This window comes from Brachyhypopomus gauderio, chromosome 5 (genome assembly GCF_052324685.1).
Source record: "Brachyhypopomus gauderio isolate BG-103 chromosome 5, BGAUD_0.2, whole genome shotgun sequence".
Lineage (NCBI taxonomy): Eukaryota > Metazoa > Chordata > Actinopteri > Gymnotiformes > Hypopomidae > Brachyhypopomus > Brachyhypopomus gauderio.
This window is the reverse complement of record NC_135215.1, coordinates 27449727-27474741: the sequence shown is the minus strand read 5'-3', so window position 1 is coordinate 27474741 and position 25015 is coordinate 27449727. Positions and strand designations below refer to the sequence as shown.

The 25015-nt window shown below is 42.7% G+C and overlaps 1 protein-coding gene and 1 long non-coding RNA gene across 3 annotated transcripts; one reads left to right on the top strand and one right to left on the bottom strand.

Annotated features, from left to right (window-relative positions):
• Positions 1–8912: 8912 nt before the first annotated feature.
• Positions 8913–15548, bottom strand: LOC143513896 (uncharacterized). Its single transcript, XR_013130715.1, has 5 exons — positions 14194–15548; positions 14000–14069; positions 12854–12946; positions 12479–12560; positions 8913–11640 (listed from the first exon to the last, which is right to left on the bottom strand). It is a non-coding gene; the product is annotated as an uncharacterized LOC143513896 (long non-coding RNA).
• Positions 15549–15635: 87 nt separating this feature from the next.
• Positions 15636–22754, top strand: slc38a2 (solute carrier family 38 member 2). Of its 2 annotated transcripts, none has more exons than XM_077006834.1 (16): positions 15636–15923; positions 16819–16950; positions 17104–17185; positions 17291–17406; positions 18737–18810; positions 18909–19001; positions 19243–19318; positions 19811–19893; positions 20009–20067; positions 20318–20458; positions 20553–20632; positions 20756–20856; positions 21357–21481; positions 21703–21847; positions 21938–22054; positions 22389–22754. In XM_077006834.1, the coding sequence occupies exons 2-16, from the start codon at positions 16820–16822 to the stop codon at positions 22697–22699; spliced, it is 1734 nt and encodes a 577-aa protein (XP_076862949.1). In that variant the 5' UTR covers positions 15636–15923; position 16819; the 3' UTR covers positions 22700–22754. The 2 variants fall into 2 exon arrangements, with proteins under 2 accessions (XP_076862949.1, XP_076862950.1); XM_077006835.1 differs by having other exon boundaries at positions 15637–15923; positions 21957–22054; positions 22389–22639.
• The last annotated feature ends 2261 nt before the right edge of the window (positions 22755–25015 follow it).

Genomic DNA, 25015 nt, shown 5'->3' with positions numbered 1-25015 from the left:
GTCTACCAACATGAAATGGACCGTGAAAGATCTAAGTCACGGCTTAAACTGTAAACTGACTGTTGGTTCAAGCTGTAGACTGTAGGATAATACTTTAGTGTCAGACTGTAGGATAAGACTATAGGATCAGACTGTAGAATCAGGCTTTAGAATCAGACTGCAGACCGTAGTTTCAGGCTATAGGATCAAACTTTAGTGTCAGACTGAGTTTCAGGCTATAGGATCAGGCTGTAGGGTCAGACAGTACGATTAGACTGTGGGATTCAGTTGTAGGATTAGGCTGTAATATCAGGCTGTAGGATCAGACTGCAGGGACAGTCTATAGGATCAGGCTGTGGGATCCAGTCGTAGGATCAGGCTGTAATATCAGGCTGTAGGATCAGACTGCAGGGTCAGTCTATAGGATCAGACTGTAGGATCAGCCTGTAAGATCAGGTTTGTAGGGATCAGACTGCAGGGTCAGACTCTAGGATCCAGTTGTAGGATCAGGCTGTAATATCAGGCTGTAGGATCAGACTGCAGGGTCAGTCTATACTAGGATCAGACTGTAGGATCAGGCTGTAAGATCAGGTTTGTAGGGATCAGACTGCAGGGTCAAATTGACTCTAGGATCAAAAGACTCTAGGATCCAGTTATAGGATCAAGCGGTAATATCAGGCTGTAGAATCAGACGTAGGATCCAGTTGTAGGATCAGGCTGTATTATAAGGCTGTAGGATCAGACTGCAGGGTCAGGCTGTAAGATCAGGTTGTAGGATCAGACTGCAGGGTCAAATTGTAGGATCAGACTATAGGGTCAGGCTGTAAGATCAGGTTGTAGGATCAGACTGCAGGGTCAGACTGTAGGATCAGACTGTAGGATCAGGGTGTAAGATAAGGTTGTAGGATCAGACTGCAAGGTCAGACTATAGGATCCAGTTGTAGGATCAAGCTGTAATATCAGGCTGTAGGATCAGACTGTTGGATCCAGTTGTAGGATCAGGCTGTAATATCAGGCTGTAGGATCAGACTGTAGTATCCAGTTGTAGGATCAGGCTGTAATATCAGGCTGTAGGATCAGATGGTAGGATCTGGTGTCCAAGTCTTTTGAAGTCCTGTGCTCCTGAGCTTGGGCCCCCCCTACAGCACATCTTCAACCTGAGTCTGTGCTTGGGGAGGGTCCCCACACTGTGGAAGACATCTTGTTTGGTTCCAGTACCTAAGAAACTGCACCCCAGTGAGCTCAATGACTTAAGGCCAGTCGCTCTTACATCACACGTCATGAAGACCCTGGAACGTCTGCTTCTACACCAGCTCAGACCCAAGGTTCAACATGCAATGGACCCCCTGCGGTTTGCCTACAGAGAAAGTGCAGGGAAGTGCAGTGAGGGTCATGTTCAACACCATTCAGCCCATCCTACTGAGAGACAAGCTGGTGAGGATGAAGGTGGATCTGCACCTAGTTTCCTGGATCTCCGACTACCTCACTGGCAGACATCAGTACGTCAGGCTGAAGGACTGTACATCAGAGACTGTGGTCAGCAGCACAGGAGCTCCACAGGGGACTGTACTCTCTCTATTCCTCTTCACACTCTACACCTCAGACTTCCAGTACAACTCTGAGACGTACCACATGCAGAAGTTTTCGGACGACACTGCCATTGTGGCCTGTGTACAAGGAGGGCAGGAGGAGGAGTACAGACATCTTGTGGGTGACTTTGCGGCATGGTGCAACAGGAACAACCTGCTGCTAAACACCTCCAAGACCAAGGTGATGGTGGTGGACTTCTGCAGGACCAGACCACCCACACAGCCTGTCTCTATTGAGGGGGTTGATGTGGAGATGGTTAAGACCTACAGGTATCTCGGACTACACCTGGATGATAGGTTGGACTGGTCAACCAACACGGACTTCCTGTACAGAAAGGGGCAGAGCCGGCTCTACTTTCTGAGGAGGCTGGGGTCCTTCAACATCTGTAGGAAGCTCTGCAGATGTTCTATCAGACTGTAGTGTCCAGCTGTCTCTTCTACGCTGTGGTGTGGGAGGAGTATCAAAAAGAGGTACGAGATGTGACTGGACAAGCTGGTCAGCCGTGCAGGGTCTGTAGTTGGTGTGGAGCTGGACTCTCAGGTTACGGTGGCGGAGAGGAGAACACTGCGCAAACTGCTCTCCATCATGGAGGATGATGGTCACCCACTACACACCATCATTATGGACCAAAGGAGCAAGTTCAGTGGCAGGTTCCTGTCACAGAGCAGCTCTACAGACAGACTCAGGAAATCGTTTGTCCCGAGAGCCATTAGACTCAACATTAGACTCAACTTCAACTCCTCCCAGTGGAGTCGGAAGAGGGAGGGGGACAGATGAGGAATGAGTCTCTTCTGTCACACAACAGTTTATACTACTACAGTACATCTGCCCTTCTGGACTCTGGTCATTTGACTGTTTGTCCTGAACATTTATGTTTATGTCCATACATTCCGTACATTGTCAGTATATCCACACTCCTGGTCACTTTGATACTTTTGACACTGACACTTTTAAAGCACATCCCATACATTTGCACTACTGGACATTGCACATTAGTTCCAGTTTTACCAATCTTGGCCGGGATACTTGCACACTTGTATTGTATAGTCTTTGTATTGTACTGTAGGTAGTTTACACTCTTAAGCTGACGGTGAATTTACAGTATGCGCTAACACCCTGCAGAAGACATGCAGGCCCTGACAGAGCTTGAGAGCAGCTGCAATCTCACGTGCATCCTCTGCCACTTCTGCCTCCTGCTTCTCTCTAATAGACACTCTCTATTGTGCTCACACCAACATGCTAACAGCGTGCTAGGAACAGCAGCTCAGCATTAGATGGGGCCCTCCGCCTGTTCGGTGACCCCATCGCTCACTGGCCTGCCGAGACCTGCCCGGGGACTTCAACAACGTTGTTTCAAGCACAGAATTGAAATCTGATCCCACAGAATAAACCACCTGCTCTGAGTGAGTGACAACCCTGACCCGAGATAGCTGTGGCCTGGTTTGAGCCGGAGACATTTTCTAAACATCAACCTCCCAAGTCAGCATGCTAATATTAAAATACATTTGCTATGCTTTTCGAAGCACTGAACACCCCTAGTTTACACTCTGTCATGGTGAGGCGGCCCCCTACCGGCCGCCTCTGTCCACAGCGGCTGTTGTTGTCGTTGTTTGGTGACGTCATGTGCGTCCTTCAGGTGGGCAGAGCCCGTGATCCGTCTCTCCTGAGGGTCGTTTGTTTGCCTATATATGTCTTGTCTTTGTACCAGTTGACCGCTGGTCATTATATCCTTAATTTGGATCTATTGCACGGGTTTTAGGTTTGCACACTTTATATTAAACCATCCTTTTTCCCTGAGACTTGGCGTGATCGCTTCCTTTTTGTTGCTCACCCCCGCCCATCACAGAATGACCAGCCACCCTTCGGAAGCCGCCGAGTCTCTTTTACTTTCTCCTTCGTTCGTGGTCATGTCTCGTGGTAAGTGTTTGTCTGCGTGGTGTTTTGTTTGAAGAGCTCCGCCGTGCTTTGGTGTTTTGTGTGTGTGTGTGTGTGTGTGTGTGTGTGTGTGTAGCACGGCGAGGACCAGGGCAGTCTGCCCTGAGACAGCTCTTCGTGTCCGTTGTATGTTGCGGGAGTTCCGCCGTGCGCTTGTGTATATGTGGCACGGCGATGACCAGGGTGTCTGCCTGGTAGACTCTCGTGTGTGTTTTGAATGTGTGTACGTGTCGACGGACGTGTGGACCAGTGTGCGTGCTCGTTATGTTTAATGTTGCGTGTTTTGTGTGTGACGCGGTCGCCGCTAGTCACCGTCGCCTCGCTCCCCGTGTGTCTTGTGTTAAATGTGGGGAGCGACTGCGACTCTGACCGGCGCGCGTCACTGTGTGTTTATGTCGAGCGCGCATGTGTAGGTTCCGTCTGTCTGTCTGTGCACCGTTTTTGTTTGTTTGTCTAGTCTTTGCGTGTGTGTTGTGTCCCAACGTGTTGTCAACTGTTTGCGTGTAATTCCACGCATGCTCCTCCCCCTGAATGTGTGTTTGGGGGGGTACCGGCTGTGGTCCCGTGCCATGGGGTGTGGCACGGAGGGCGTCGCTCCCGAGGGAGGCCCTGAATAGGGTAAGGCGCGTTTGTGTTTCGTGTTTGTGTATATATGTGTATGTGTGTGTGTGTGAGGTTGTGTTCTTTGTGCAGGTGCTTCTCCTTGGCAGTGTTCCTGGACCTTGTGGGGGTCTCCACCTGGCAGGAGCCCCCTTGTGTTGTGGGGTGACCGGAGCCCAGTCGTGAAGAGCCCCTCCCTAGAGGGCTGGGGCCCCCGGATGTTTGGGGACCATGGGGCTCCGGTCTGAAAAGCTCCTGCTGGGGATGGAGATCCTCCCTCCTGCCCGGGGTGACCAGGAGGCCCTTGGGGCTGCTCCCTAGCTCGCGTCGGGGGTGCTCTGGGCCTCGGTCTCTGGCGCTCCTGGGTTGGGTGGAGGAGTCCACCTTGAGATGAGAGGCCCCGGGAGGGGTTGGCTCCCCAGGAGGCTGGGGTGACCCCTAGCAGAAGGCAGGGGTCAGCTCTGGGAGGAGGTAGGTCCAGGAGGTGAAGTAGCTACGCCTTGGAGAGGTAGCCTGCACACCCACACACACACGAGGGACGAGAGAGGAGCCGTAGCCCCTCGTCCTCACACCCGTGGGGCTTACCGGCTGAAGGCCGGTTAGGGCGTGAGGGCCCTGTGACCGACTGGGGCGTGGTTTTGTGTTGTTAACGGCCCGATCGGTCCAGGGTCCGGCCCGGTCGGTCCAGGGTCCCGCCTGGGGAGGTGAGCTGTTTAATGTTGTGTGTTTTGTTCCAGCTCCCGGACGGCAGGAGGTGTGTTCCTGCCTGTCTCTGCCTTCCTGCCCCTTCGTGTTTTGTGTGCAGCCGCTGTGTGCCACACACCCAGTGGAGGGGAGTGCGGCTTGGTGGGGGGGTCTGTCACGGTGAGGCGGCCCCCTACCGGCCGCCTCTGTCCACAGTGGCTGTTGTTGTCGTTGTTTGGTGACGTCATGTGCGTCCCTCAGGTGGGTGGAGCCCGTGATCCGTCTCACCTGAGGGTCGTTTGTTTGCCTATATATGTCTTGTCTTTGTACCAGTTGACCGCTGGTCATTATATCCTTAATTTGGATCTATTGCACGGGTTTTAGGTTTGCACACTTTATATTAAACCATCCTTTTTCCCTGAGACTTGGCGTGATCGCTTCCTTTTTGTTGCTCACCCCCGCCCGTCACACACTCACTAATAGCTTCATAAAGACCACCCTTGAATATTGCTGGGCAAAAAAATACTCCACTACATTCTTAACAAAACACATTACAATATTAGTTTCCCATTCCTTCAGAGAATACAGCGAATAGCATCACCTTCTACGCTTATTTTAAATGTTTTAGTGACTAGATCTTTTGTGACTGGTAAACACATGCTAGTAGTGTTAGGTTTAACCACTTTGTTCAAAGTCTCTGTTGACACTGATAAATGATCAGTGATCTCCCAGATTGCACCATCAAGGGTCAGTGCCCAGCACCATGCAGTTGTGTGTCTGTGTTTGTAAAAACAAGAGATTTTCTGGAATAGACTGGTGGGGTCACTGGCATGACGTTAACAATGTACTGCCAAATGAGCATTTACACTGCAGTGTGTCAGTGCCCAAATCTTGTAATCACCACCTTTCTGAACCCTATAATTGTGACAAAGATGAAAAACACAAACAACCTGAAACAATTTGATTTCATCGACCTGTTTCATCCACCACTATATTGGGCACTGTAGCAAACTTGGGTTAAAGAACTATGAACTATTCATAAAAAATAACATAAGATTTAGTAACTGTAAGTGCCAGTTCTTATATCTAATATCTGATATCTTCTTCATTTGAAAGCTGAGATTTTTATGTTGCTCTGCAGTGTGTTCAAGTAAAATTTCACCAAGGGTTTCTCTCCTTTGACTCAGGTAATAGATTTGTATGCCTAATCATTGCTTTTCATCATAGCATTTTTATTAGCCTGCATTACTGAAAGCTTCACAATATTCCCACCATATACAGGTCTGAATCTGCAGAGAAAACATACAGTCCTTAAACCTCCACAGATGCCCGTCACCACTAGCATAAACTATGCAATGTTACCAGCGTTCTTAAATAAGAAAATACTTCCACAAACATGTTTATGGGGTAAAATTATATAATACACTTTATTTATTATCATTGAAACAGTGGAGAGGAAGGTGAAGTGTGGTACCTCAGTGTTGTACCTCTGAGAACTCAAGAAGAGCTTGCAGAAGCAGCTTAGACGAAACACTTTTTCAAAGTGAATCTCTTTCTTTAAATGTGCAGGAACCATTTTGATTAATACACCAAATGTCATCTTTTTGGATGGGTCAGTAATATCGCACTTTGTCAAAGGTGCCATCGTTAAAGGTAACTGCTTCTAACTGTGAGTGCGACAAGCGTTGTGCGAAAATACAATGGTTTGTTTACTAAAGTAGTTGGCGCATGGTTGAAACCCGACTATCACCTCTCGTACTCACAGACATTATCACAAGATCACCTTTCAAAACAGTTACATGACCCCACATACACTTGCTGTGTCACAATGACTCAGCACTCATCAGCAGCTGTGCTTTCAAGAATGCTGACGCATTCTGAGTATCCATGCTACAAGGATCTCATATCATTGTCGTTGTGGAATCGTTGAGAATTCTACTGAGACATCCATCCTCAAGAGTATTCATTTTCTGTCCCGAAAAAATCATTTGTAGCTGGCGGATCCATACTTGAGCTCTTCTGCTGGATCTAGTAACACATGACTCTGAAAGGCATTATTCCAACACTTTATCCAGAGATTAGCACTACGTGTCTGTACAGTTAATGTGACCAGGTGTAGTGTAAGAGAAGGCATAGTTTAAGCATGCATTGAATTAATGCAATGCATTTCATCACTGGAAATACCACATTACTGTAATTCAAAGGCTATTATTACATTCACAATAAATAATACTCTATAGTATTACATAATACATTGTGTGTGACTTATTAGCACTATGAATGGCTGGAATCATTACCCAGTCAGGTTATTCAACATAATCACTTATGATTCATTTATATTTTTAGTCCCACGCTGTCCCAGCTAATCTCCCCATAGCACCACACCCCCTAACCCTGGAGGGTGTGACAAGCACGTGTTTCCTCCAGCACACACAATGTTGAACACCACATCTGTTCAAACCTGCCATCCAGAAGGAAGGAGAAGGAAGCCGAACGCACTCAGAAGATAACTAACTGCCCTTGCTCGACAGCACAAACCCTCAGTGATATGAGCAAAGGTCTTTCTGGAGCTCATTTCAAAGTTCCAACATCTACACCCAGTTTAAGCCTCACGGGGCAGTCATGATCTGGTGGTTAGTGAACTGGTCTTGTGACCAGAGGGTTGTGAGTTCGATTCCCAAGCCCTATGCCATGACTGAAGTGCTTATCACCAGTGTGTGTTTTCTCACTGCACAGATGAGAAAATGTGGTGGACAAATTTTGATTCACAGTTGACAAATATGGCACATATGGGAGGACCTCATTTTGGGCCCCAGAACAGCTCTTTCTCACCAGGATTGCCTTTAAGAATGCAATCAGGGATGCATGAAATGGTGCTGCTTTAAGATTTGCTCTCAATAAAATAATAAAGATGCATATTTGTTGTTTTATAGTGATTCAAGTGTTCATGGTGTCATAACCTTTGCAGTTGCATAAGTGAAATCATCATCGATTCACGACTCTAGCAAGTTGTGCAATAATTCAGCCACGACAGATTCACGTAATCATGTTACATTAGCTTTTTAATGATTTACAGATTACTCAATGGAGTACTGGAACCTGGTGACATAACTAGCTTAAGAAATGTCATCACATTTTTGCAGCACATGGTGGTGGCATTGAAGCAGCGAACTGGTAGTCTGTATTAGTGTGTATTCATCCCTGTCTTTTCGTTGTGCATGTGTGTATGTGTGTATCAAAGTGAGCCTACAGGGATGAAACCTTGGCTTGATCTAGTCGTTATGTGGAATTGTTAGATTCCGAAGCTGAAGTTGACTGTTGCATAAATCCCCAGATCAGATCTAGACGGTCCTAAAATTCATGCCAACACTCCATGACTTCATTACACTCTGACCCAAGTGTTGATTAAATGATATTTTTACACTTTGTCTTTATTTATTATACCTGGTGGTTTGACTGGTTTTCTGTGTGGATGTTTTGCTCTCTTTCATTAAATGATCAGTCCTTGCTTGTTTCTGCAATTAAAATTAAGCAATAAGTGAAAGTTTGAAGAGACTCCTCCTTGAGCGTCTCTACTTGCCAATACCATACTACTGTTCTCAGGGATGAAGATCCACACCCTACCACCTCCCTGTCTCTCCCTGGTTCTTTTTGACTCCTGGACTGCACTCTGTGATCAAATACGCACAAGGTCATTGGTCATGGAAGGTGATCACCATTTCCTCAGAACTGAGGAATTTCTGAGTAACTGAGTAAAGTTCATACGCTAAACATTGTTTATCTTTTTTGCATTGTTTGTTTGGTCATTTAATTGCTTGTTTCATTTTTAATAAGTTATCACATTTATCACAAACACTTCAAATATATCCATGCTGTCTCCCATGAGAGCAAACCATCAATGCCAATAGGTGTCTTATATTATCATTTCAAAAGGTCCATTGTTGCAGTTCACAGCTTTGAAATACCCAACAATCCATTAGTCTTGGCATTGTATAAAAAGAATTGTTCAGATCCACAGCTCACTTTAAAAGGCAGTCACTTTAAATGGCAAAAGGTTCAAGAAAAGGTCTATAGAAAATCACCTCTCAAATTCACAAACAGCTCCCAGGGAAGTGGCCAACACATTTAACCAAGTTTAGTGCAAATAATTAAATAAGAAACACAAGTGAAAATGTATATAGGTTTGTTGAAAAAGAATTGTACATCTACCACAGATTGGATTTCATTTCTTACTATAACACTCAAGCTCCCTCAGTCTGAGACAAACTGGCCCCTTTGCTTTTATCTGCCAGTGCTTTCACCCAACACCTCCATGAGGCTAAAGCATTTGGACATGCGGTTAAGTGCATCCAGGTTTGTGTCAGATTAGTTCAGTCAAGTAACTGTTCACAAAAAATCTCTGATCTGGGCTTTTATGTCTTTTCACTTGATTTATTGGTGAGATATGCAGCTATTCCCTCTACTCTACATAATAGGCTTTGTGTTACAGTGGTACGATAGTTGCACTTTAGAACATCTTGGGGATAAACGCCTAGTGAGTTTGTATATAACTGGAGCTTGGGGACTGGGACAGGGTAGTGACGTTGGAAGACCTTGAGGAATTTAGCCTAATGTACACCCAAGCTCCCCTGGAAAAAAAAATAGAAAAATAGTGCCAGATACAGTCCCACTGACAAAGTAACCTTGAAAAATGCTTGACACAACATGGGACTTTTCCCTGCACTTTCAAAGGACACAAAATTGATTTTATTTCCATTTGTACATGTGCTTTGGACCATATTCTGCTGTACTCTGTAACATTTCATTGTCGATAGCAACTAATTTAGTAAAGCTGCTTAACCATGAAGTTTTAGTCAAATGTGTTGTATCAATCTGTTACCCAGCTGACATTTACAAGTTAGATTTTACTGAAACTCATATATTACAGCACTATTACAGGGTTGTGTCTTCCCAGAGTAGACAGTACAAAGTTTTCAAAGGTGTACAGTATGCACATAGATGTTTAACCACCAAGTTGTGGTTAAGGTGTTCTATTGAAATCTTTCAGTTTCCATGTCACTGCTAATATGAATATTTAACAAAGCCAGTTTATGAATCTGAATGTAGATTGCTACATTATTTTACTTTCTTTTACATTCCATTCCTGTGTCTACTGCTTATTCATTGTTTCAAATGTTTAGGTGGACAGGTTAAAGAAAGGATCGATCTTGTCTATTTAGGGCCAAAATTACCTCTAGGATCAGCTATGCAGATTTGTCATTGTTTTGATGTAATCACATTCCTTTACACAGGGAACTGGAATTCGTATGGAATGTGTTCTTTTTCCTGTCTCAACTCTTGGGAAGGCAGTGTCTATACAGGACTGATATCACTTCCTTTTGCCTCTCATTGCTGACGGTAAACAATTTTGCACAGGAAATTGCTGCAGATTTTTTTAAATGACATTTTTTCAATAGACATGAACTATGTCTGCATGATAGGGAATGGAAGAAGACCTTCATATTGCTCACCCTCTATCTAAATGTTATGAGATTTTCATATACTCATATCATCCTACCACTATTACATCTGCCTATCAGTCTGCCACATATGAAAAACATGTATTGTCTCCAAAATAAAGGAACCACTAACATTACAAACACTAACATAAAAAAACTCCATTCTACAGAGTGGTCCATGTACTTCAGAGGGAGTTTGATGAGGACACTGTACCAAATGTCCAGGACCTCCTGATGAGACCTCATTCTGGGAGGCCTGCCTCTATCTGCCTCTATCTGATCCACCCTAATCCTGCCTGCATCACTACACTGGCTCAGCCCTCTGCTTTTCTCTTGCACCCCCTCTATCCTGTTTGCAATGAACCACACACACACACACACAGAGAGAGAGAGAGAGAGAGAGAGAGAAAGCCAGTGTGTCCATTTCTCTATGAGGGCCCTAATGGAAAGTTTTGAAGAAGATCAGAGGGTGTAGTCCCTACTCTCTCACCCTGATCTCCTCAAGTACTGGAATGTGGCACTAAAACCACTTTCCCACCAGTAAGAGGATTAAAGCCCTAAGGCTTTGTATCAGAAGATACCCATGCAGATCTCTGTTCCCACCAGCAAATATCAGCCCATGTCAACATTTTGACTGATATCCCAGACATTATAGCTCACTGCTGACAGCTTACAACATTTTATATTTCTAATAAATTAGTTCACTAACACCATAGAAAAGAAGATAGAACTGTACAACTAAAGCACATTTATGAGCAGCCTGTGGAATACACAGAAAGATGTACTGCAGCGTAGAATATCACTCCAGGCTTTGTGTGTCTTTCAAACAAGTCATCCAGGAACTGGAATGAACTTTTCCAGCATCTGAGTGAAAAGAATCTACCCCAACAACTCACCATTACCTCAGATTCACACCAATGACCAATTTGTTTTTAAAATACAATTTTACAGAACTGAGCATGAATGGCAAGAATTCATTAATTGCAAGAAAAGATTAGTGTAACTGGTTTGTATATTAAACAAGCACTCAAGTACTGTCTTTTGCACATCACATGCATCAGGCATCTCAGAGTGAACCTTCACACAATGTTTTTCATATCTCTGCATCAGATTGACATCGGGCAGACACTGTGTGTTGATGTGCAAAAGAAGTCACAATTAGAGATCAGGATGCAGTGGACGGCGCACGTAGTCAGTGATGGAGATCAGAATGTGGTTGTTTGTCAGTTCCTTTCTTGCCTTTCAGACCGATGGCAGTTCAGCCCAGGCGATGTGTGAATGTCCAGCTCACACTGCTGAGAAGCCACATCCAGGTTTCAGCCTCTCAAAGGTTTCAGCATGCATAACACTGCCACTAGAGAACAGTACAGAGTTACAAATTATGAACAACAGGTACTGTCTCTGTACTATATATGGCCATAAGCGCGATCTTTTCAATTCACATCACATTTAAAAGATGTACACTGACCAAACACAGATTGAACTCTGTGTAGTATATGACATATTCAATATCAAAAGAAAGTACATTTGGAACTCACAGCCTGTTATCCATTCCCATGACATTAAGGCCAACAATGATGATTATTATTATTGTTATTATTTTATGACAGGTTAGTAGAAGATTGGGTTAAAGTACACCAGTAAGTACTAGGAAAGACCATAGGTGTGCATTTAATTTACTGTTATTAGAGTGTAATAATGTACAGGATCATGGGCTCAGGTCATAGTTCTGGTTCAGAGGCCTAGAGGCACCTGTTTATTTAATACAGGGGGGTGCATAATAGAAGAGAGGTTGTATAACATCAGGCATGGGGCCAGGGGAACATGAGACACCTTCAGTCTAGCACAGGGGAGACTAGGTGGAGGTTCACACCAGCACAGACCTCTGGACTCCAAGAATTCTTAAATACACACCGTTTTTTTCTCATTTTCATGTCTTTTTCTTTTTAGTGCTATCTAATCAGGTTTCAGTCCATTGTGTCGTTGAAATTCTAAACCAAGCTGTTCCACCCCAGCTTGTAGTATATACTCTTGCCAAGGCAAAGTTTGAGAAAGCATGCTTATAACAGTGTAATGTACGCTGTGGAATGTCTGCTGAGGCATTCCTTTAGAAATATTAATAATTATTAGAAATATTTAAGTGATAAAATCAAGCTTGTGTCTCATCAGTGAGTTATAGTGTTTTTTTTTACCTTGCAAACTTGTGCCAATGAAAGTTGTTTGGGATTCTTCAGATTGTCTTTATGTACCAATGGTTTCCATCTTTAAATCTCCCTTATGTAGTTGTAGCCCCAGTAATCATTAGATGGAGAACAATGAAATGGGTAAAATGAAAATGGATAAACAGCTCTCTGTACACATTATATTTAACTTACATACCAAGTAATAGCAAATAGTTTTAGGGCAGTTTTGATTAATTAAGGACAAAATGTGAACTCTATATTTACCCTGTATAAAATTTAATGTTTTAAAAGGTGTCTAATAATCTCAAATTAATCAATTTACAAGATTCAGGCTTTATTTGACATGAGTAAAGAGGAGAGTGCAAATCAGTGTCTTTAACATACCCACAGGAAGTACAAAACTCAAAAACTTCAGGAAACGTAGTGAGCAGTAGCATCTAGAGGCTTGTAGAAGACAAGGAGAGGTGAACCTGTGGGCTGAAATAATAGCATCAGTAGAAACAAGGAAGAGGTGAGTGTGATCATGAATGATACACTGGAGATTGAGAGGGTGGTGTGTGTGTGTGTGTGTGTGTGTGTGTGTGTGTGTGTGTGTGTGTGTGTGTGTGTGTGTGTGTGTGTGTGTGTGTGTGTGTGTGTGTGTGTGTGTGTGTGCGCGTGTGTGTTAGGAGCCATGTCTCTCTGGCTTAGTGCTGCTCGAGCCGTGACACTTTGAACTATCATACATCCTGAGGTTCTATACTCCACCCCCTGCAAGATATTTCCTGAAATGAATTTGCATTTTTAAGGCCTACATGAGGAACATTATGCCACCCTCATGGAGTCTGTTCCTGTTTTGACATTTTGGTCAAATTAATTCACCTGGTAAGTCATTCACTTTTAGGAGGTTGTCTTGCTGTTGCTACTATTCTCATGCTCAATTGAACCAAAGCATGTAATCACTTGTGTTTACTAACTAGACAGTTTGACAACCCTGATGTTTAAATGACATGCTGTCATACTCTGATGATTAAGTGTTCCCTTAAAGTTTTTGAACACTGTAGATATTTTAAAACAAGTTCTGAAATCCCCAATGATATAATATAAATGTACATTCCAAACAAAAGATGCAGGGAACATTCTGCAACATACCAGATTAAGACTGCATTGAAAGATCTTGAATACATATTACAGCATAGCAATTTTACAGTTTAGAATAGACATGGAGCACCTCAGAACTAATCTATATTGTTTAGGTCTTTATAGGAACTTCTTTCAACTTGTGAAAGTCCTGCAAATTAACTGATAAGTGATGTCAAAACCAGTCAAACAGTAGGCATGCAGTAGGTAGCAGTATTGCCTCTCATATGGGGTTCATTGTATTTAGATCCTGTATTTAATGCAATAACTACTGAGCTGATTCTGTTCCTGGACAAGAGCAAAATGTTTGCTAGATTCTGTAAATGCAAATGTAAATGTAAAGTACGAAAAGTATGAACATTAGGGAGCACAAGTATAATATGTCTTCCTCTTTTAAACTTTACTTTGTACCTTTTTCTCCAGCTTACAGGAAGAGGTTGACTCTTGCTAGTAGTGGCTGATGCAATACGGTGTCTCAATTCTGTTCAGATTCATAGATAATAAGATTTCATAGATGTTGTGCAATGCATCTCCTCACTGAATTACCTTCACCACCCAAAGCATCACATGCATTGGGCCTATCTATGATTCTCAGCACAACTCACACGATGTGTAATCACCTGCCCTACACTGGGCACTTGAAAGGTGCTCTATCATGCTCCATAATATAGGGGTGTCACAGACGTCTGTGCTGCCTGCTGTAAATAAGCCTCTATAACAGGCCATTCTGAGGACATAACCCCTCACAAAGTGTTTGACTACCTGGAGTCAGCACCTGTTCAAAGAAAAAGTTAAATTGTTTTATTCTACAAAATAATAAGATTTAACATTGTTGAGGCTGTTTTTCTACATTTCAACATTTCATTTCTAGACTTTTGCACCTCAAAACAATAATTTCTATAGGTTAAACTCATATTAAACTAACTGCCATGTCAAAACAAACTACTAAACAACTGCTAGATGATACAACTATCCAAAATTGTGCAATATTTATACCAAAAATTATTTTCCATCAAACCAGTTCCATGGCTTTGGCATGCAAATTATGCAATACATATTGCATTTATAAAATATATGATCATCAAAGGCTAAATGTCTTCATAATAGAGCCAAAAAGATCATTCTGTATTTTTCCACACTCTGTATAGGGCATGAAATAATGAGTGTGTTGATCCTGTGGAATCAGTGTGCAGCCTGGGGCCCCAAAGCTGGTTCAATGGGTCAGACATGCCCTGCCTGGTGTGTCTATTGTCCTGGGAGCCACATTGCCTGGCCTGCCTTGTGAAGGGAAGCAGGCTGGGAAAGAGAGGAGCAGCTTTTAAGCCTCAGGTAATTCGGGCCCGGGCGGAGTCCCTTCTGAGCACCGCCACTTCCAGCAAGTGGATTTGGGCCAGGCAACAAGCCTTTGCAGGCCTCTGTCTGGAGGTGCTCATGCGAATGATATGTTCTAAAGGAAGGAAAAAACAGGCCCAACCTGACCCAGTGTACTGGGACGATGCCCCACATGTCCACATACACAGACAGTCAAGCGCACATTTGACTCTCACGGCACTCTGCCTACATCCTTACAGCACGTTACCAGTAACTAGCCCAGTTTCCTACCAGAGCACATATAAACACACACACACACACACACACACACACACACACACACACACACACATGCACTAATAAGCACAGACACAGTCTGAACACAGACAATGTCTTGTAGTATTTCGCAGTGTGATATCACCTCTGATAAAAACTGAGCATGCTTCTGAATAATCTGACAATTTCTTTTGCTAAAGCTATTCCCGTGACGTGGGTTCGTATCTAGCGAGCACATTATGACTAAGTGAAACGGAATTCATTGATATAACGATGACCTCTGGACTCTCTAACTAATTCAACCACAATTTAAAAAAAGATAACAATGAACAGTTACTAAACAATTTTACAGGTCATGCGGCGGCTGCTAAATACAATTTGAAGTGTAGTGTTTGTATACAATAAAACGTCACTAGTGGCCACGCCCTCTCCATCCGCTCGAGCTGATGCAATTCCCTGGTAGATATAAAGCCTGGCGGTCGCGTACCAATATTCACAGCTCATCTTTTAGAATAGGCCGAAATTATCATGCTGCTGTAGGTCGGAATAGTAATATTAACCATTTTTCTGTATTGTATTTATTAGAGCTATTTACTCACATTTAAACGGTACATTAACGTGTTTTGAGGGATAAGATTAAATTATTTGTCAACCGATCATTGGAACGTTGTAAATAAGGAGGAATCGTGTAATATTTAATTCACGCAACGGCCAACAACGAAAAAGGATTTTTGTGAACCTATTGAAGGTAAGATTTGTATCTGCGTTTATTAATATTCTTTCGGATGTAAGAAAAATCCTATCAGCGTCGATCTCCTTGTTACACGTTTTAAAGGGGATATATAGTGTCAATAAATAACAAGAACGTTCGGAAATCTTATGATTTCCGGTAAACCGAGACTTTAAAAAAAAATCTTTAATTTTTTTTTAACAATTCTCCAATACTACTGGTGTCCTTCAAATCAAACCAAATGTTCCGCAGTTTGGGTCAGGCTGAAATTTAAATAAATAAATCATTTGGATGTCTGATGCGACCGCAGTCTCCTGGTTTAAGGATCTACATTAAGTTAAAGAATCACCATAACCGGAATTTAACATGGTGATATTGTAACTGTGTTTGGGCGGGGAACATTGTGTGATTAGTCTTATTGTAAAGAGCGGGGGCGAGCCCGACACTGCTGCGCAAACGGTGCCAACGCACAACGGACGCACGTGCCTTTGTTTCTCGTAATTGTTATGTACTGCGTGTAAAAACTTGAATTATTACTGTTTAAATGCTTATCTTAAGTATTCACCTGTTTAATTATCACGTTTAGATATCTTAAGGTGATTATTTAGGAGAATTCTTGACGAAATTGTGGTATTTTAGATTATATACAGCAATGGCTTGATAACACAAATCAGATTAGGGTTTGTTGAACAATGGGCGAGGTTGTCAGACACCGATATCGGTGTTGGGTCACTGCTGTGTTCGGTCACTGATGCCGGTGTGGAATTTTCCACTGCGTCCGGTCCCGCCTCAGAGCCTTGGTCACGTGATTCGGCGGTGACGCGCTCGGTCTATTGATTATTCTTTCACCCGGAGACGCGTGGAGTCATAATAAAAATGAGCAATGAGCGCGTTTTCTGTTTTGATTTCATAGAATGAACAAAACTCCTGGCAAAACAGAGATGAGTCGTTTCAACATTTCACCAGACGAAGACAGCTGCAGTTCTAACAGCAATGAGTACGCCAGTCACCAGGATTGCCCCACCAAAAAAAATCCCATTAGCAGGTAAAAATCACGACTGCAAGCTTTCGCGTCAAAGTACCAAGCAGAGAACCATACTGTCCTCATTAAATTATACATAAATGTACATAAAACATACATTATATACATACATACATTAGTATGCCATAAAGTGAGCCTGCGTTTTTGTCATTGCAGTCAGTATCCAGATATGGATGCCGAGAGTCAGAACTTTCTCCCTAATTATAATCTGGGAAAAAAGAAATATGAAGTTGAATATGTAAGTATCTTATATATTAGCTGTGCAGCATTTTAAGGAAACTCAGACACTTATAACTGAGATTTGTTTGTTTTGATTGTTTTGTGTGTGTGTTACATTTATCAGCACCCTGGCACAGCCTCGTTTGGAATGTCGGTTTTCAATCTAGGCAACGCCATCATGGGGAGTGGGATCTTGGGCCTGTCGTACGCCATGGCAAACACAGGCATCGCCCTGTTTGTGTGAGTACCCTTCCACTCATCCAGAGCCTTGCGTCATCTCTTGTTAGGGTGGGTTCTTTTAGAGTAACCTGAAGACCGTGGAACATTACTGGTCACATCAGCCTGTTGGTGCTGCCATGTTTAAATAGTTGATTTTTCCCTCTTTCCTTTATTTATGTAGTTTGTGATACCAAATGTACAAAAAAGAGAATTATCATCTTCCTGCAGTTTTTGGTTAATAAGAGGCGGAGTTTGAGTCCAACTCGGGTGGTTTGTGGTTGGCTTAGATGCATCAATTCACTTAGCTCTAGGAGAGAGAGCGAGTGTGTTTGCAAACATTTATGTTTGAGTGTGTGTGTGTGTGTGTGTGTGTGTGTGTGTGTGTGTGTGTGTGTGTGTGTGTGTGTGTGTGTGTGTGTGTGTGTGTGTGTTTATATGTGCTCTGGTAGGAAACTGTGGGCTAGGTACTGGTAACACGTGTGTGTGATGGAGTCTAGTGAGTGTGTGTGTGTTTATGTTTGAATGTGTGTGTATTTATGTGTATCTGTGTGTGGTGTGTGCATTTGCGTTTTAGTGGCCATATTAATGCCCCTGCAGGCTCGGGCGTCTGTTGGCTACATAAAGGGCAACACTATACAGTGAGATATTTTAACGCCTAACTTCTGCATCCTGGTTGCATCAGCCGATCTAAAATTGAACCTGTGGGTTTTGTGCGTAATGATCATATCTCACCAAAGTCAAGAGCTGAGGAGGACCTGGCAAATAGAGCAGGTCCTATTTAACCAAGTATCTTTAACATACGTGATATTTACATTCACACTCACTTTCCTTAATGGTTCAGTAAGATTTTAATTATTGAGTCAAACGTGAATTAGATACAGAGTTGACTGTAAGAGGTACTCTCCGGATATTCCTTAATCAAATCTCGGTTGGATGTGTATGCGTGCGTTAGATATATGTTTACAATATAATAGTTGTGAGAGGACGGATGCTCATTTATCTTCAAAACTCGAAATCGTGATTGGCTCAGACACCCAGGCTAGGGCAGGGTCCTTGGGCTTTATACCTCTCTCACTGCAAATGTCGCATAACCATACTGCATTATACGAATGCACTTACACACACACGCACGCACTTACACACACACTAGAAAGCGGCAGCATGTGTCTACTCATCAACCTTCTCTCGAAATGTTGAACAGTCTGTTTTCTTTTTTTTTTTGCCCATTCTCTCTTTCCTCCTTGCAGCACAGGAAGGCTCTGCCCTTGGCGAGCAGTAACAAGCATAATATGCATGACATGGTAGAGTGGGCTTAATAATTCATAGTGTTTCTGTGCTCTGTCTCCGGTAGCATTCTGCTGGTAGCTGTGTCCATATTCTCCCTCTACTCTGTGCATCTGCTGCTCAAGACAGCCAACGAAGGAGGTTAGCTTCACCAACTCTTAACAATTGTGTGTGTGCGCGTTTCCTGTTTGAAACCCCACATAGGGGTGGTAACAACATTTGCAACATGCTTGTTTTAGGTTCATTGGTCTATGAGCAGCTGGGCTACAAGGCCTTTGGTATGCCAGGAAAGCTGGCAGCGTCTTGCTCGATCACCATGCAGAACATTGGCGGTAAGACAACGCTGCATACCCACTGCACCTTCATACATTATGTATGAGTCTCTATAAAATAGCATACACTTAATTAGTCTCATTAAGTCAATTATCTTTTAATTCTTAATGAATTGTTGTACACGGATACAGTTTTGGAAACATTTATAGAAATGTATATAAAGGTTTGATGTCATTTCTGTGAGCAATCTAGGATCAGTGCTCTAAGTAATATATGTTCTGATCTCTCATTAATCTCCAGCCATGTCTAGCTACCTCTACATTGTGAAGTACGAGTTACCAATTGTCATCCAAGCATTCCTAGGAAAAAGTGATGGGTAAGTGTCACTAGAGTCATGTTCATCCAATTCTATATATGGTTCGGGACACCTTGTCCACCAGACTGCTTCATAGCGCCCGCGTTGCATTTGTTTCAGTACTGTGAGGATTTTAACAGGCAGCAGCTGGTGGCCGGAGAGCGTTTCAGAGGTGAAGTGTTCCATTGTACTGCAGGCAGGCTGGGACATATTTCAAGTGCCCAATCAAAGAAGGCTTTTTAGAAAGCCGTGCACTGCAAAGAACCACCGCTTGCGATGATCTAATACGTGGACACTATCCAGTGTATGTTCCCAGTTAGGAAAGTCTGCCTGCCACCTCTGAACGCGATGTCCTATTAATATACACAGATTCAATTCAAGGGTTAGAGTTAAGAGTTCTGAACTGATGAGAACTCGTATTGAAGAATCCCAAGTCCAGCATTTGCCCCAGCTTAATATTTCCATGTCACACCAGGCAGGATATTCAATGGTAAATTACATGTTTTCTTTCAGTGAGTGGTACACCAATGGAGACTACCTGGTACTTCTTGTCTCTGTCATCATCATCTTGCCGCTTTCACTACTAAAAAATCTTGGTGAGTATCTTTCTAAATTACAATATACAAATATGGGTTTTCAAGGGATACATTACCCTAGTTTTAGACTAAAGTGAATTAATAGTTAATAACTATTGTACGTCTTCTATTACAGGCTATCTTGGCTACACAAGTGGATTCTCATTACTGTGTATGGTTTTCTTCCTAATTGTGGTAAGTCAACAGATTTGCAAAAACAGATTTTAGCATCTAGGCAGATTATTAAAACCTTGACTTGTTGCATGTCAAAGAAAACAAAGACCCTGTTGAATCCTGGGAGACTCTTTGAATACGAATGCAGAAGTAGACTGCTCATTTACACATGTTTACACTGGGGGCAGGAAGAGTGTCATTGTTTTAAAGGTTTGAAACGAGACAGCCGTAGTCATGGTTCTCCCCAGTGAAACTGCTCGTTGCTCTTCAGGTGATCTACAAGAAGTTTCAGATCCCCTGCCCAGTACCTGATGACTTCATCAACGTAACGGTGAACAGCATGCTGGCGCACGTCAACACTACAGACAGGGAGGATACCTGCACGCCCAAGTACTTTGTCTTCAACTCACAGGTACAGCTGCAGAGATGAGGCCTACTTTCTGTGCACCGTTGTGTACCTTATGCGTGATGTGTGAGGAATTTTGTTTGTTTCTGTCTCTCTGCAGACTGTGTATGCTGTTCCCATTCTCACCTTTGCCTTCGTATGCCACCCTGCCATCCTGCCTATGTACGAGGAGCTCAAAGAGTAAGTCCAGGCCCACTGCCCGGAGAGAAGATGAATGTGTTTGTAGTTAAAATGCTTGCCAGGAGAATGATCTCGTAATGGCTGGAGCATTAGCATTTCTAAAGCCTCTTTCTCTCTCCACAGTCGTTCTCGGAGGAGGATGCAGGGCGTGGCCAACGTCTCATTCCTAGCCATGTTCATCATGTACTTGCTGGCCGCTCTCTTTGGCTACCTGACCTTCAGTGGTGAGCAAACAGACCCTCACAAACACTTCACAGCACCTTCTCTTAGCCTGAGACTAAAAACCACATTCACAAGCAACCCATGGCGTACACAAAAGAAAGGTCCTTGACATTTTGTCAGATTCTCCCGTTAATGGTGCATTTGGAGATAATGGCAAATAAAAGAATGGCGTAGTGACGGTTCTCCTAGGGTCAGATCCAGCATATCTTACATAAGGTCTGAGAAAGCAAGAGGCACTCGCAGCTGTCCACTGTGCTGTTTGTCATGGCAGGAACACAACATTGTGTGTTTGCAGGTGGTGAAAGACTGGAAATGTTATGCAATCAAGGACGTTTGTTTAGCTCACTTGTGTAGTAAAGGTCCCAGTATATGTAATACTTGGAGCAAAAATGCCTCAATGCCTCAGTGAAACCTGGTTATCCAATGAGTACAGATCACCTGATAATCCAGTGAGTGCAGATCACCTGGTTATCTAATGGCAAAATGTCTTTGTACTTTCTAGATGCCGTTGAGCCTGAACTTCTACACACATATTCAAAAGTGTATAAATTCGACGTGGTTTTGCTGATCGTTCGCCTGGCTGTGCTGACTGCTGTCACTCTTACTGTCCCTGTCGTGCTCTTCCCTGTGAGTATAACACCTCTGCTTACTATGACAATATTGTGTAGCCTCTTAGACATAACATTACGCTTAGACATAATAACAGCTGTGTCTTGCCAACTAAGTAGTAAAAACTTGGATGAGCAAGAGCGAACATAATACGTCATAACTGAAAGTTCATGGATTCAAAAGCTAAAAGCTATGGAGATGTCCCACAAGAGCTAAGAACGTTTTCCCTTCCATTTCAGATCCGAACCTCAGTGAACCACTTGCTAGGGGCCTCTAAAGAGTTCAGCTGGTTCCGCCACATCACCATCACGTTTTGCCTGCTGGCTAGCGTCAATGTGCTCGTCATCTTCGTCCCCACCATCAGGGATATATTTGGATTCATCGGTAGGTGCACATCCAACACACAGTCGTCGGTGTAACCGATTGGTTTAACGTGGCGTTGGAATTTAGTTAGCAATGTTACGGATGTGTTAGCAATGTGTTTCCTTCCCAGGTGCCTCTGCTGCTGCTATGCTGATTTTCATCCTGCCCTCTGCTTTCTACATCAAACTTGTTCAGAAGGAGTCCATGAAGTCTTTACAGAAGATAGGGGTAAGAAGAACCTGATGCCTCAATAAAATAAAATAATATTAGATCTACTTGTTTTCTCTCAATAACAGTTATCACAAATATCATATCACAAATATCATAAAAATTAATACAATTAATGTATGGTTTTCAAGCTAAATTCATAACAGTTTCTGCCATAAGGATACAAATCAAGCATAAAGGTTGAACTTGCTAGGTGAGAGTCTAGCTTAAAGATGTTTAGGAACAATGGAACCCGCAGACACAGATGCCAATATTACCATTTAATGTACAGCAGCAAAGGACAGTAGTGCATGCTGGTTGTTTACTGACTGCCACCTTTGTGTGTTTCCTGCAGGCCTGCTTCTTCCTGGCCAGTGGCATCATTGTCATGTTTGGTTCCATGTCTTTGATTATCATGGACTGGATCCAAAATGCTGCAGGCTTAGGGGGTCATGGCGACGGTCACTAAAGGGGTGTGGTCTTATCGTGAGTGACATGCAGGCTGGACAAGTCTCCAGTAGTGCTGAGCCACAGGCTGGTCCATCACTGTTCTTCTCACTACAGCTGCAAGCGCAAACGAAAAACCCTGCTCTCCTCCCAGCTCAGAGCAAAGACCTACATACCATTCTGAGAGAATGTGCTGAACTTTGTATAATATGCTGTTAGGCCACAAAGATGGTCGTTCTTATATATCTTGCTATGATAAATTTTTCAGTGGGTTTCTGCTCCTCTGCTGTAGTTTTTTTGTAGTGGTACAGTTCAAACATATAGCAATGCCTCACACAGAAGAATACAGACATCTTCAAGTTGAGAGACTGACTAGTTTACCAGCTCTGACTTTGTAACCAGAAGCCAACTCAACTAGAGGCTAACAGCCTGGCATTTGAGTTCTGTTTTCACCTTTGCCAAAACATTTCCAATGGTTTATAAGTTGACAAGCACTTAATATTCAGCACATGTGTATGCTGTCGATTCAAACATTACTACATTGCTCTGAAAGTATTTGTTACAATGCCATTTTGTCCATGCTGTACTAGTTGACTTGTAAAAACTTGCTTAGATATACTAATTTAAGAAATGTGCTTATTCAGAGTTGTTCACTTGAGGTAATGGTTAGTTGAACAGCAGTATTAATTTGCTGTAACGCACACTGTAATCCTATTTTAGAAGTAACATCTTTTACAGCAATAACCTCTTGGCTCAAAAGGCAAGACTGAAAGATTGATTGCAGTCCTTCTATCCGTAAGAAGGTACCAAAGTTTTTCTTTAAGAAAGAATGCTATTGTTTTAACCACACACAGTGGTTGTGAAGTATTACTACAAACCTACAAAGTCTGTGATGCTTTTTGATGACAGAGCCTTATGTTGCTATACTGACGGTACATGTCCTATAACGAGTAGGAGATTAAGAGCCTTTTAATGTTTGTACAACTTGACTTGCCATCTCAGTGTTAGCCATTGGCAGCTTTGTGCATTTCACTCATTCCCATGGGGGAGAGAATAAGAGAATGTGAAATGTTAAGAGGACTAAGGTGATGGTTGCTATGTCCACTGGTCAGTCTGTCACGGGCCCACGGAATGACACGGGCACCTTCATACAGACTTAACATGCTCTTGAGCTAAACCTCACTATGCTTCCAATCGCTGACCTCATATGTCATCAAAGAAGTCACTGTCCAACACTTATTTATGGAAGATCGTCAATGTAATCTATTTTACTATATTTATATATATATTGTAAATATGTATATATATGAACTAGAAGAAAGTGTGTGTGTGTGTGTGTGTGTGTGTGTGTGTGTGTATGTATACATATATACATATGTATATGTATATATGTGTGTGTGTGTGCATATTTTCTGTTTTGTTTTTGCCAGTTTTGCTCAGATTGTGTCCACTATGAGCTTGGCTGTTGAACTGATTGGCCCTAAACATGTACTGCACACTGGTTTACAGTAGAGACTGTCTGTCGTTGGATCAGTACTAGTCTTCCCTCCACCTCTGGCTGGAAGTTTGGAGTGGTTCCTTAAAACGAGCACAAGACTCCCCACACTCCTAGTATCTTCTGGGTTGGCCATGGGACACACTACTACTAGAATGATATTGTTGAACAAGATAGGGCTAGGAAAGCAACCCTGGATATTTTTAAAGGCCAGTCTTACAAGTGCTACACTCTTGTTTCAATGAAACACTGTATATATCATGTAATTAATGTTCAATAAAGTACAAAGTAACCCAAAAATTGTAAAGCTCTAATGATCAATTATTTTCAAACCCCTCACTTTGAAGTTCAATTACATAATAGTACATATTACTATTATTACAGTACAATAGTACATATAATAGTACATGTATTCTTAACATACAGATACAATAAATTGTAACATCAGCACTTCATATTGTACTTTAAAATAGAACATACACAGTATAGTATGTTTGAAGGTATTTATCATGGCAGTAATGTTTCTCAACAAAATAAATCTAAGTGTTTTGTTTGGGGTTTTTTTGCAAGCCAAATGGGTACATCAGGCAGAACGCAATCTGTTTTTTACATTATAAAGATTACAAACACAAACAAGAAAATGAGTCTATAATTTATTGACTAGGCTACTGGAGTTATGGCTGGTAAAACCTAAAGCAGCATGTTCTCTAAAACTCTTAAAATGTAACTCGAATACTCAAAATGTAAAGCTCTATTAACTAGAGAAGTGTATAGGCTCTGTTCGAAATAGACTACTACACACTGGATACTGCATACTGGACTCAGTATATACTGGATACTGCATACTGGTCCTCGTAGTAGTATGCAGTACAGTTTCCAGTATGCGACAAAAGCAAAGCACACTACGGGGTCACGTGAACGTAGCGTTGCATGATGGGATGCAATACACCACGAAGATAGCTCTGTTCGCGTACTGGAATATTTTGCGGAAGTAGTAGGTCATCCGGGTATGTTTCGCGTACTGGAAATTTTCATTTTGG